The 12,140-nt window shown below is 43.8% G+C and overlaps 1 protein-coding gene across 2 annotated transcripts in view; it reads right to left on the minus strand.

The window, feature by feature from the left end:
* The window catches only part of LOC139559517 (oxysterol-binding protein-related protein 1-like), a 40,666-nt gene that overhangs the window by 19,276 nt on the left and 9,250 nt on the right, over positions 1–12,140 (minus strand). For both annotated transcript variants that reach the window (XM_071375591.1, XM_071375590.1), the window contains exon 16: positions 139–310. In XM_071375591.1, coding sequence (XP_071231692.1) covers positions 139–310 — 172 coding nt within the window. The remainder of the gene's footprint in view (positions 1–138; positions 311–12,140) is intronic.

Here is a 12,140-nt window from a genome sequence, read left to right on the forward strand (position 1 = left end):
CTCAAATACTAGTTGAGTATCCCCGCCCTATATAGAATACTTCTAGAGTTCTGGTCAGTATGGCGCACTATGTAGGGAATAGGGTGCCATTTAAGATGCACTCCAAGGGTTTAATGAAGACAGTTGGGTTTGACTGACCGGACAGGGCATCATAGAAGTCATCCTCTGTGAGTGTGCTTAGCGTGGAGGACCTCCTGCCTTTACAGAGGGACTGCTGGTCTAGTTCCTGGTGCTCTGTAGCTAAGGTCTGGAGAGCCTCTGATAGCAGCTTGTTCTTCTCTACTTCCTGCTCCAACTTCAGGCTCCACACCTGGGACACACACACAGGGTATATTAGACATGCCATAGTGTGCCGAACATGTGCACAACACACTTGTTGGCACATTAGACAAGACATGGCACAACATGCCATTACAAACACTCACACGGATAAACATTTGACATTTGTTTTAATGCATTTATAACAGATCATCTGAAAAGCAGACAGTGATAGGTGTGTTTGTGGTATTGATCTCTTCCTCTGTAGAGTTCTGTGGTTGATAATGCTCCTGACGGGCCGGCAGGTCATTGTTCTAACCCCGGCCCTTCAGATCCAGTTTCCTCCACTCTGAACCAAACACCCCAGTCTCAGACAGCACCGTGGCCCAGGATTGAGTGTCTCTCCTGAGCAACCGGAGCTCGGCTGCTGGGAGACAGACTGGATAGCCATTCCCCCCTTTCTCTGATGCTGCTGCTGTGGATCCTCCACTTACCCCAGGAGGAAGAGACTAATAAACAGCAATCTGACAAAACAACACTCTTACCAAGCAACAGCCTACAGTACGTCATAACCTGGGGCTTTGAACACTCAAGAGACAGCTGGAAAGAAAGACAACCTACTTCAAGTTATATTAATACAGTTTCTCTTTTTAAGTGTTTCCAGAGAAAATAAGTACTGTGGTAAATACTGTAAATAAACGTGTAGATTTTCCCCTACTGATCTACTGAGAGGAGAAGTCAATTGAATTCTGTGAGTAAAGAAAGCTCAGTGACTGACGACAAAAACAGAGTGAGCCAAGACTCCACAGAGTGAAAAGATGCCAAGTCACCTTGGGGAAGGAAGGAAGGCAGCCTGAGCCGACAGTCTCCGTCAGAAACTGGAGCCTGTAAATCAACTGTAAATCTGAGATAGCGAAGAGAGGCCACCGTCCCTATAGTAGTACTGTGCACACATTGTCGAGCCTGTACTCAAAGTCAAAAGCAATCAATAACACAACCTCAACAAAACACCTCTAATGTAAAAATCATACTGTAGTCAGTGAGAGGGATAGGGGACGGACTGTGAGAGTGTACTTGCTATCTATTCTATATGGTTATTTAAAGACAGAGTAATACCTAGGAATTAATTAGTGAATAAAATGACTTGTTTACATAACTATATAAAACAAGGAAGAAAGGGCACCCCGAGTGGCACAGCGGTCTAAGGCACTGCATCGCAGTGCTAGAGGCGTCACTACAGACCCGGTTTGATCCTGGGCTGTATCACAACCAGCCGTGATCGGGAGTCCCATAGGGCGGCACACAATTGGCCCAGTGACGTTCGGGTTAGGGGAGGGTTTGGCCGGGGGGGGAGGCTTTACTTGGCTCATCACGCTCTAGCGACTCCTTGTGGCAGGGCGGGCGCCTTCAGGCTGACCTCGGTTGTCAGGTGAACGGTGTTTCCTTCGACACATTGGTGCGGCTGGCTTCCGGGTTAAGTGGGCGTGTATTAAGAAGTGCGGTTTGGCGGGTCATGTTTCGGCGGATGCATGACTCGACCGTCGCCTCCCGAGACAATATCAAAATTGGGGAGGGGAAAAAAAATTGGTAAAATACAAGAATAACAACAAAAAGGACAAAGACAACAACTTCAAAATCAGATAACTCCAACTAGAGAACACTTCAATAGCAGAAGAACGTCTGGAGAGTGCAGTCACTATGATATGGTAAACTATGCTCTTTCTTTGAAGTCAGAACACTTACAGATAGAGATAGTAAACATAACTCAAAGTAGTTGCCTTGTAAGTTTGCAGTGTCAGGCATAGCAGGTGCTGAGCTTTGGTGGGCTAAAACATTCATACAAAATACTCTTCATCCCCTCAAACCCAGACGATGGAGGAGAAACTACTGCAACATTATAATAATATACACTCAATCTTTCCTCTCTGGCTTCTAGCCCAACGTTAATTACCCAAGCCTGCTCCAGTGCTGCGTCTGAGGTCAGAGAGGCGAGGATGACTCCTGTGAATCAATATACTGAAGCAGGTTGTGCTGAGCTTCTTTAAAAACAGCTCTTCTCTCTGCTCAATCAGGTTGGCAGGTGGGGCGTTGAAAGGTGAACCTATCACAATGGGCAGGATCGTTACTTTACCTTGGCTTTGATTGAACAACAACACATCAAACAGGAAGCAAGGCAAGGCAAACACGCTGCTGTATGTACCTGAAACAACATCAAAATGGAATCCTGAATCCAATAAAACAGGATTTATTTTTGTCAAACCCTAACCTACAATAGGCCCCTATAAAATCTGTAAATATTTTGCCTGACCTCATTTAGTTTTTTCCCAAATTCCGTTTTCTTCATTTTGTTTTTCCAGGTTTCTGTTTTCCCGTTTTTTCTGTTTTTCACTCTCAAAATCACACCTTTCTAATAGAAAAACAACTATACTGAACAAAAATTAACAGCATGTAAAGTGTTGGTCCCATGTTATAGGAGCTGAAATAAAATATCCCAGAAATGTTCCATACGCATGAAAAGCTTATTTCTCTCAAATTTTGTGCACAAATTTGTTTACATCCCTGTTAGTGAGCATTTTGCCTTTGCCAAGATAATCCATCCACCTGACAGGTCTGGCATATCAAGAATCTGATTAAACAGCATGATCATTACACTTGTGCTGGGGACAATAAAAGGCCACTCTAAAATATGCAGTTTTGTCACAACACAATGCCACAGATGTCTCAAGTTGAGGGAGCTTGTAATTGCCATGCTGACTGCAGGAATGTCCAACAGAGCTGTTGCCAGAGAATTACACAGACGGGGAATTCTCCTTGCCTCTTCAGAAATATGCATTCTGTTAATGTCTTACAATAAACTTGGGAAAATGAATAAACATTCAATACATTTAATTGATTCCCTATTAAGTTCAATACATTTTTGAATACTGTTGAATTCCGTTTTGTCTGGATTGCGTCCGCGTTCTCCATATCGCTCCACTAACCTACTAACAAAAACACTAGCATAAACCTACTGTATGTATATGTACTGTATCTTCTTCACTTTCTGAAGGGCGGGAACATCAATTTCCTTTGTGAAATGCTGGTGATTAATTGCCATACTATAAATAAATTCGTTGGCATTTGGTTCAGCTGTCTGGCACCTAGCGTCAGAAACAGTCTATCTAGTCTTCCTTCTTTCCCCCCATACAATTACAGTAAAGTAGGCCTGTCAATATTTTACATTTTAGTCATTTAGCAGACACTCTTATCTAGAGCGACTTACAGTAGCAAGCAGAGTTAAGTGCCTTGCTCAATGGCAAAATCGACAGATGTTTTACCTAGTTGACTCTGGGATTTGTACCAGCGAGCTTTCCGTTACTGGCCCAATGCTCTTAACTGCTAGGCATATTAACACCAGCTAAGAAGACCTCCTCTAGAGAGCTCAATGGAGGTTATGTACTGGTTATGTCTCAATGGAGAGTTGGTATTGTAGCGAGAGGGAGAACATAACAAGATACGCTCTGGTCATAGGTCAGGGTTAGGCACAGTCTGTATGCTCTGGAGGGGGATTTCCTTAGATATATACTGAACAAAAATATAAACGCAACATGTAAAGTGTTGGTCCCATTACACATATGCACCTTGTGCTGGAGACAATAAAAGGCAACTCTAAAATGTGCAGTTTTGTCACACAATACAATGCCACAGATGTCTCAAGTTTTGAAGCAGTGTGCAATTGGAATGGACTGCAAGAATGTCCACCAGATCTTTTGCCAGAGCATTGAATGTTAATTTCTCTACCATAAGCCGCCTCCAACGTTGTTTTAGAAAATTTGTAATAAAGCCCTTGTGTAGGGAAAAACTCCACCCATTGTTGCATGTTGCGTTTATATTTTTGTTCAGTAAAATATCATAAATAAATGAATAGATCAGATATAAAGACATTCAAATTTAGAAACCAACCTACACTACTGTTCAAAAGTTTGGGGTCACTTCGAAATGTGCTTCTTTCTGAAAGAAAAGCATATTTTTGTCCATTAAAATAACATCATAGCCTTCATTTCTCAGAACAAGAATAGACTGACGAGTTTCAGAAGAAAGTTCTTTGTTTCTAGACATTTTGAGCCTGTAATCGAACCCACAAATGCTGATGCTCCAGATACTCAACTAGTATAAAGGACAGTTTTATTGCTTCTTTAAATCAGCACAACAGTTTTCAGCTCTGCAAACATAATTGCAAAAGGGTTTTCTAATGATCAATTAGCCGTTTAAAATGATAAACTTGGATTAACTAACACAACGTGCCATTGGAACACAGGAGTGATGGTTGCTGGTAATGGGCCTCTGTACGCTTATGTATATATTCCATAACAAAATCAGCCGTTTCCAGGTACAATAGTCATTTACAACATTAACAATGTCTACACTATATTTCTGATAAATTTGATGTTATTTTAATGGACAAAAATGTTTGCTTTTCTTTTAAAAACAAGGACAATTCTAAGTGACCCCAAACTTTTGAACGGTAGTGTATCTACTGACTAAGTGCTGTCTGATACTGAAAGATGCTTTGTTCACATCTTACCCCTCTCCATTTACCACCTAGATCACAATATGCAAGGAATATCTACTGGCCAGTAGAACATTCCAATCTAGGACATAATTATGAGAACCTTCCATTTTATGAGCATAACATAGGCTGGCCTGTCCTTATAAATAGTACATTCGTTCTCACTCTGCCCGTGAAATAAAACAAGCACTTGTCACCACAATGTTCACTACTCCACTCAGAATAAGGTAGTCGTTCTACTTGATAAGATGGCGCCGACAGACTTGGGTTACCCTGTTTCCAGCTCCTAGCCATCTTTACAGTGTATATTTTTTGCCGTGTTATTTCGTACATTACTTGCTCAAAACGTTCTTTATCTTTTGGATATTAGATTGGTGGTCACTCACCAGAATTTCAACACCTATACACACCTTTTCTATTCATATACTGTGCATACCGTCTACACACCAGGGGTTGGAACCAAAATAATTTTACAATGGTTTCGTTCGGAACAGAACTATAATTTTTTTCTGTTACACTGTTTCGACCGGCAAAATAAAGTTCTGGAACGGATTGAACCCCCAAAAAGTACTGGTTTATAATTGTTCCTTTTTAAACCTCTGAAATATACAGTACCAGTAAAAAGTCTGGACAAACCTGCTCATTCAAGGATTTTCTATATTTTTACTATTTTCTACATTGTAGAATAGAAATAGTGAAGACAACAAAACTATGAAAAAACACATATGGAATCATGTAACAACAAAGTGTTATACAAATCAAAATATATTTTATATTTGAGATTCTTCAAATAGCCACCCTTTGCCTTGATGACAGCTTTGCACACTCTTGACATTCTCTCAACCAGCTTCACCTGAAATGCTTTTTCAACAGTCTTGAAGGACTTCCCACATATGCTGAGCACTTGTTAGCTGCTTTTCGTTCACTCTGCGGTCCAACTCATTCCAAACCATCTCAATTGGGTTGAGGTCAGGGGATTGTGGAAGCCAGGTCATCTGATGCAGCACTCTATCACTCTCCTTGGTCAAATAGCACTTAGACAGCCTGGAGGTGTGTTTTGGGTCATTGTCCTGTTGAAAACCAAATGATAGTCCCACTAAGCCCAAACCAGATGGGATGGCATATTGCTGCAGAATGCTGTGGTAGCCATGCTGGTTAAGTTTGCCTTGAATTCTAAATAAATCACTGACAGTGTCACTAGCAAAGCATCCCCACAACACCTCCTCCATGCCTCACGGTGGGAACCACACATGCAGAGATTATCCGTTCTCCTACACTGCGTCTCACAAAGACACCAGACGTGCTACCTGTCCCAGACCTGCTGTTTTCAACTCTCTAGAGACCGCAGGAGCGGTAGAGATACTCTTAATGATCGGCTATGAAAAGCCAACTGACATTTACTCCTGATTATTATTTGACCATGCTGGTCATTTATGAACATTTGAACATCTTGGCCATGTTCTATTATAATCTCCACCCGGCACAGCCAGAAGAGGACTGGCCACCCCTCATAGCCTGGTTCCTCTCTAGGTTTCTTCCTAGGTTTTGGCCTTTCTAGGGAGTTTTTCCTAGCCACCGTGCTTCTACACCTGCATTGCTTGCTGTTTGGGGTTTTAGGCTGGGTTTCTGTACAGCACTTCGAGATATTAGCTGATGTACGAAGGGCTATATAAAATAAACTTGATTTGATTTGATTTGACAAGGCAGTTGGAACCAAAAATCTCGAATTTGGACTCAAAGGACAGATTTCCACCGGTCTAATGTCCATTGCTCATGTTTCTTGGCCCAAGCAAGTCTCTTCTTCTTATTGGTGTCCTTTAGTAGTGGTTTCTCTGCAGTAATTTGACCATGAAGGCCTGATTCACGCAGTCTCCTCTGAATAGTTGATGTTGAGATGTGTCTGTTACTTGAACTCTGTGAAGTATTTATTTCGACTGAAATTTCTGAGGCTGCAGCAGAGGTAACTCTGGGTCTTCCTTTCCTGTGGTGGTCCTCATAAGACCTTCACGTCTTAAAGAATTTATGAACTGTCGTTTCTCTTTGCTTATTTGAGCTGTTCGATAATATGGACTTGGTATTTTACCAAATAGCGCTATCTTCTGTATACCACCCCTACCTTGTCACAACACAACTGATTGGCTCAAACACATGAAGGAAAGAAATTCCACAAATTAACTTTTAACAAGGCACACCTGTTAAATTAAATGCATTCCTGGTGACTACCTTATGAAGCTGGTTGAGAGAATGCCAAGAGTGTGCAAAGCTGTCAACAAGGCAATGGGTGGCTACTTTGAAGACTAAGAGTCTAATAGCAAATGGTCTGAATACTTATGTTGGAAAGGTGGCATCCTATGATAGTATCACGGGCCATTCTTCTGACAATGTTTGTCTATAGAGATTGCATGGCTGTGTTCTCGATTTTATACACCTTGTCAGCAACGGGTGTGGCTGAAATAGCTAAATCCACAAATTTGAAGGGGTGGCCACCTACTTTTGGCCATGTAGTGTATTACTGCACTGTTAGAGCTAGAAACATAAAAATTCTGCTGCACCTGCGATAAAATCAGCAAAATATGTGTACACGATCAATACAGTTTTATTTGACTCGTCTTTGTAGCTTGTCCTACTTGTCTTTGAAGCTACTGAAACTAAATTAACTCATGTTGCAGCAGGAGCCCGAGCCAAGGCTCGAGCCCATGTGTAGCGCAAGCTTTGCTCTGGAGAACCATCTGGGAATACTTTGTGGTGTAACGTGCCCCAGTGCTATTTCTCTCTCCTCCTCACCCCCCCATCCTCTCGCCTCAGCACACAAAGCGCTATTTTAAGCTCTACTGAGACTGAGGCTCTGTGGCTGTACTCTGCGTTGGAAACGCCTGGGACAATCACAGCCCTCTGCCTTCCTACCCGGGACCCTGAAGCTGCAAGCTTTAACTTTGTTTTCACGCAAGATGGGAAAGAGATTATGGGGCAAATGGACCCCATCGAGGCTGTATGTAAATTATTCAGCAAAATGGGGTCATGGCTTCTTTACCACTAAGCGGTTTAGTCTCTCCACTCCCTCCCAGTTGTGCATTTAATTAAACATATACATAATGTAGAAACTGCCATCAAAACTACTAAACGGTTTTTAAAACAATTCTAATAACATGCACATTTAGACAATTAGTGCAAACACAATAGATGCAAACACAGATTTTTTTTTGCCCATCAGATATTCACTGAAATATAGCACATAAAACATTTTAATTTGGGTGGGAATTCAGGTATTCAATTTGTCAAATTTCGATTTTGTGTTATTAGAATGCACTCATACAGCGCATTCGGAAAGTATTCAGACCCCTTGACTTTTTTTTAACGTTACAGCCTTGTTCTAAAACGAATTAAATATTTTTTCCTCCTCACCAATCTACACACAATACCCTATAATGACAAAGCAAAAATGGTAAAACAAAATTTACAAGAAATTTAAAACAAAAACTTATTTACATAAGTGTTCAGACCCTTTGCTACAGTATGAGACTCGAATTGAGCTCAGGTGCATCCTGTTTCCATTGATCATCCTTGAGATGTTTCTACAACTTGATTGGAGTCCACCTGTGGTAAATTCAATTGATTGGACACGATTTGGAAAGGCGCACACACCTGTCTATATAAAAAGGTCCCACAGTTGACAGTGACAGAGCACGTTAGAGCAAAAACCAAGCCATGACGTCCAAGGACACTACAAGCTTGGGACACCTGTATTTGGGGAGTTGCTTCCATTTTTTTCTGCAGATCCTCTCAAGCTCTGTCAGGTTGGATGGGGAGCGTTGCTGCACAGCAATTTTCAGGTCTCTCCAGAGATGTTAGATCAGGTTCAAGTCCAGGCTCTGGCTGGGCCACTCAAGGACATTCGGAGACTTGTTCTCAAGCCACTCCTGCGTTGTCTTGGCTGTGTGCTTAGGGTTGTTGTCCTGTTGGAAGGTGAACCTTCATCCCAGTCTGAGGTCCTGAGTGCTCTGGAGCAGGTTTTCATCAAGTCGGCTGCTCTGGACCAGGCCCAAATTCCCAGGACTTGAAAGAGGAAGCAGCTGCGAAAAAGAGGCAGGCGAGGCGGAATCCAGACAAGACTACGTCGGCGAACAAATAGACTGCCATTGCCCTCTGTTCTGTTGGCGAACGTGCAGTCACTGGAGAACAAACTGGATGAGCTCCATTCGAGACTAGATCATCGCATCTCTGCATGTCTGGCAGACATATCAGTGTGGATGACGGATCACCACCTCAAGCTGAACCTCGGCAAGACGGAGCTGCTCTTCCTCCCGGGGAAGGACTGCCCGTTCCATGATCTCGCCATCACGGTTGACAACTCCATTGTGTCCTCCTCCCAGAGTGCTAAGAACCTTGGCGTGATCCTGGACAACACCCTGTCGTTCTCAACTAACATCAAGGCGGTGACCCGTTCCTGTAGGTTCATGCTCTACAACATTCGCAGAGTACGACCCTGCCTCACGCAGGAAGCGGCGCAGGTCCTAATCCAGGCACTTGTCATCTCCCGTCTGGATTACTGCAACTCGCTGTTGGCTGGGCTCCCTGCCTGTGCCATTAAACCCCTACAACTCATCCAGAACGCCGCAGCCCGTCTGGTGTTCAACTTTCCCAAGTTCTCTCACGTCACCCCGCTCCTCCGCTCTCTCCACTGGCTTCCAGTTGAAGCTCGCATCCGCTACAAGACCATGGTGCTTGCCTACGGAGCTGTGAGGGGAACGGCACCTCAGTACCTTCAGGCTCTGATCAGGCCCTACACCCAAACAAGGGCACTGCGTTCATCCACCTCTGGCCTGCTCGCCTCCCTACCTCTGAGGAAGTACAGTTCCCGCTCAGCCCAGTCAAAACTGTTCGCTGCTCTGGCACCCCAATGGTGGAACAAACTCCCTCACGACGCCAGGTCAGCGGAGTCAATCACCACCTTCCGGAGACACCTGAAACCCCACCTCTTTAAGGAATACCTAGGATAGGATAAAGTAATCCTTCTAACCCCCCCCCCCTTAAAAGAGTTAGATGTACTATTGTAAAGTGGTTGTTCCACTGGATATCATAAGGTGAATGCACCAATTTGTAAGTCGCTCTGGATAAGAGCGTCTGCTAAATGACTTAAATGTAAATGTAATGTAAAATCATGGGACCTGAAAAACTGTAATATAGTTTCTTAGAATCGTAGCTGAACGAGGACACAAATCAGACCATGATTCTATCCTTGTGCTTAGAGGCAAAATCTCAAACAGGAAGTACCAGTGATGGGCTCAATACAGAAGTGGTCCGATGAAGCGGATGCTAAGACACAGGACTGTTTTGCCAGCAGACTGGAATATGGAATTTACCATATCAGTCACCGGCTTCATTAATAACTGCATTGACAAATTCGTCCCCACAGTGATTGTACGTACACACCCCAACCAGAAGCCATGGATTACAGGCAACATCCGCATTGAGCTAAAGGCTAGAGCTGCCGCTTTCAAGGAGAGATACACCAATCCGGACGCTTATAAGAAATCCCACTAAGACTTCCGACGACCCATCAAACAGGCAAAGTGTCAGTACACGACTAAGATTGAATTCCACTAGGCCGGCCCCGAAGCGTGACAGATGTGGCAGGGCTTGCAAACTATCACGGAATACAAAGGGAAACCCAGCCGTGAGTTGCCCAGCAACGCGAGCCTACCAGATGAGCTAAATGCCTTCTATGCTCGCTTCGAGGCAAGCAACACTGGACCATGCATGAGAACACCAGCTGGTCCGGATGAATGTGTGATCTCGCCGATTTGAGTAATCCCTCTAACACGTTAACATTTACAAGGACGCGTACTCAGAGCATGCGCTGACCTACTGGCAAGTGTCTTCATTGACATTTTTAACCTATCCCGGTCACGGTCTGTAATGGGTTGTTCCACCTCAAAAAGCACAAGGAAAAGGATTTTGACACCCACCATCTCAGGTTGTTCTGAAATCTTTTCTTTATTATTTGTATTTTAACCCTTTTTCTCCCCAATTTCGTGATATCCAATTGCGATCTTGTCTCATCGCTGCAACTCCCCAACGGGCTCAGGCGAGTCGAAGGTCGAGTCGTGCGTCCTGTGAAACGTGACCCACCAAACCAAGCTTCTTAACACCCGCCCGAATGTGTTGGAGGAAACACTGACCAAAGTCAGCCTGCAGGCGCCCGACCCGACACAAGGAGTCGCAAGAACGTGATGAGCCAAGTAAAGCCCGCCCAGCCAAACCCTCCCCTAACCCGGACGACGCTGGGCCAATTGTGCGTTGCCCTATGGCATTCCCGGTCACGCCTCAAGCACTGCGATGCAGTGCCTTAGACCGCTGCGCCACTTGGGAGGCCTAAAATTGGTTCTGTTGTTATAAACAGATAAGATTAGCATTTCTGTAATATTATTTTGTTTAAATATAATTTGGTCTCTGAGAAAGAAAAAAAAAAGCTAATTGATAGCATCTAAAGTGGGCATTTTTATTTTTAGGATTAATATAATTTTCAATAAATATAGTACCCAACATCCGATTTGGACCAAACCTTTTTCTAACAAGGAGTTAGAAATGAGGAATCCAAAGGAATATTCAATAGCCACCCATGGACCCTCCACACCCCACGCCAATCCCACCCCAACAACGAGTATACAGTATCAGTTCTCTATCTGACAAATATTATGGAGCTGCGGCTCTGAGTGTTGTTTCTTTATCCTATGTAATGTATTCCCAGTGAAATTGGTAGTTTTTTCCCCCCGACAAATTAGTCATTGAAGTTGTTTATGTCCCATTCTACATACTGATATTACCAGGTTCTGACCACTAGACGGTGCTGTTCCTGCTAGAATGTGAAAAAAAGACCCCTCAACGTTAAAGGGATAGTTCAGCCAAATTACAAAATGACATTGGTTTGCACTCCACACTGCCCTCACCCATCTGGACAAAATGAATACCTATGTAAAAATTCTGTTCATTGACTACAGCTCATCACCAAGCTCAGGACCATGGGACTGAACACCTCCCTCTGCAACTGGATCCTGGACTTCCTGATGGGCCGCCCCCAGGTGGTGAGGGTAGTCAACAACACATCTGCCATGCTGACCATCAACACAGGCGCCCCTCAGGGGTGTGTGCCTAGTACCCTCCTGTACGCCCTTTTCATCCACGACTGCATGACTCGAACACCATCATCAAGTTTGCTGATGACACGACGGCGGTAGGACTGATCACCGACGATGATGAGGCTGCTTATAGGGAGGTCATCAGAGACCTGGCAGTGTGGTGCCAGGTCAACAACCTTTCCCTCAATGTCAGCAAG

The sequence above is a fragment of the Salvelinus alpinus genome, chromosome 30, assembly GCF_045679555.1.
Source record: "Salvelinus alpinus chromosome 30, SLU_Salpinus.1, whole genome shotgun sequence".
Taxonomy (NCBI): Eukaryota; Metazoa; Chordata; class Actinopteri; order Salmoniformes; family Salmonidae; genus Salvelinus; species Salvelinus alpinus.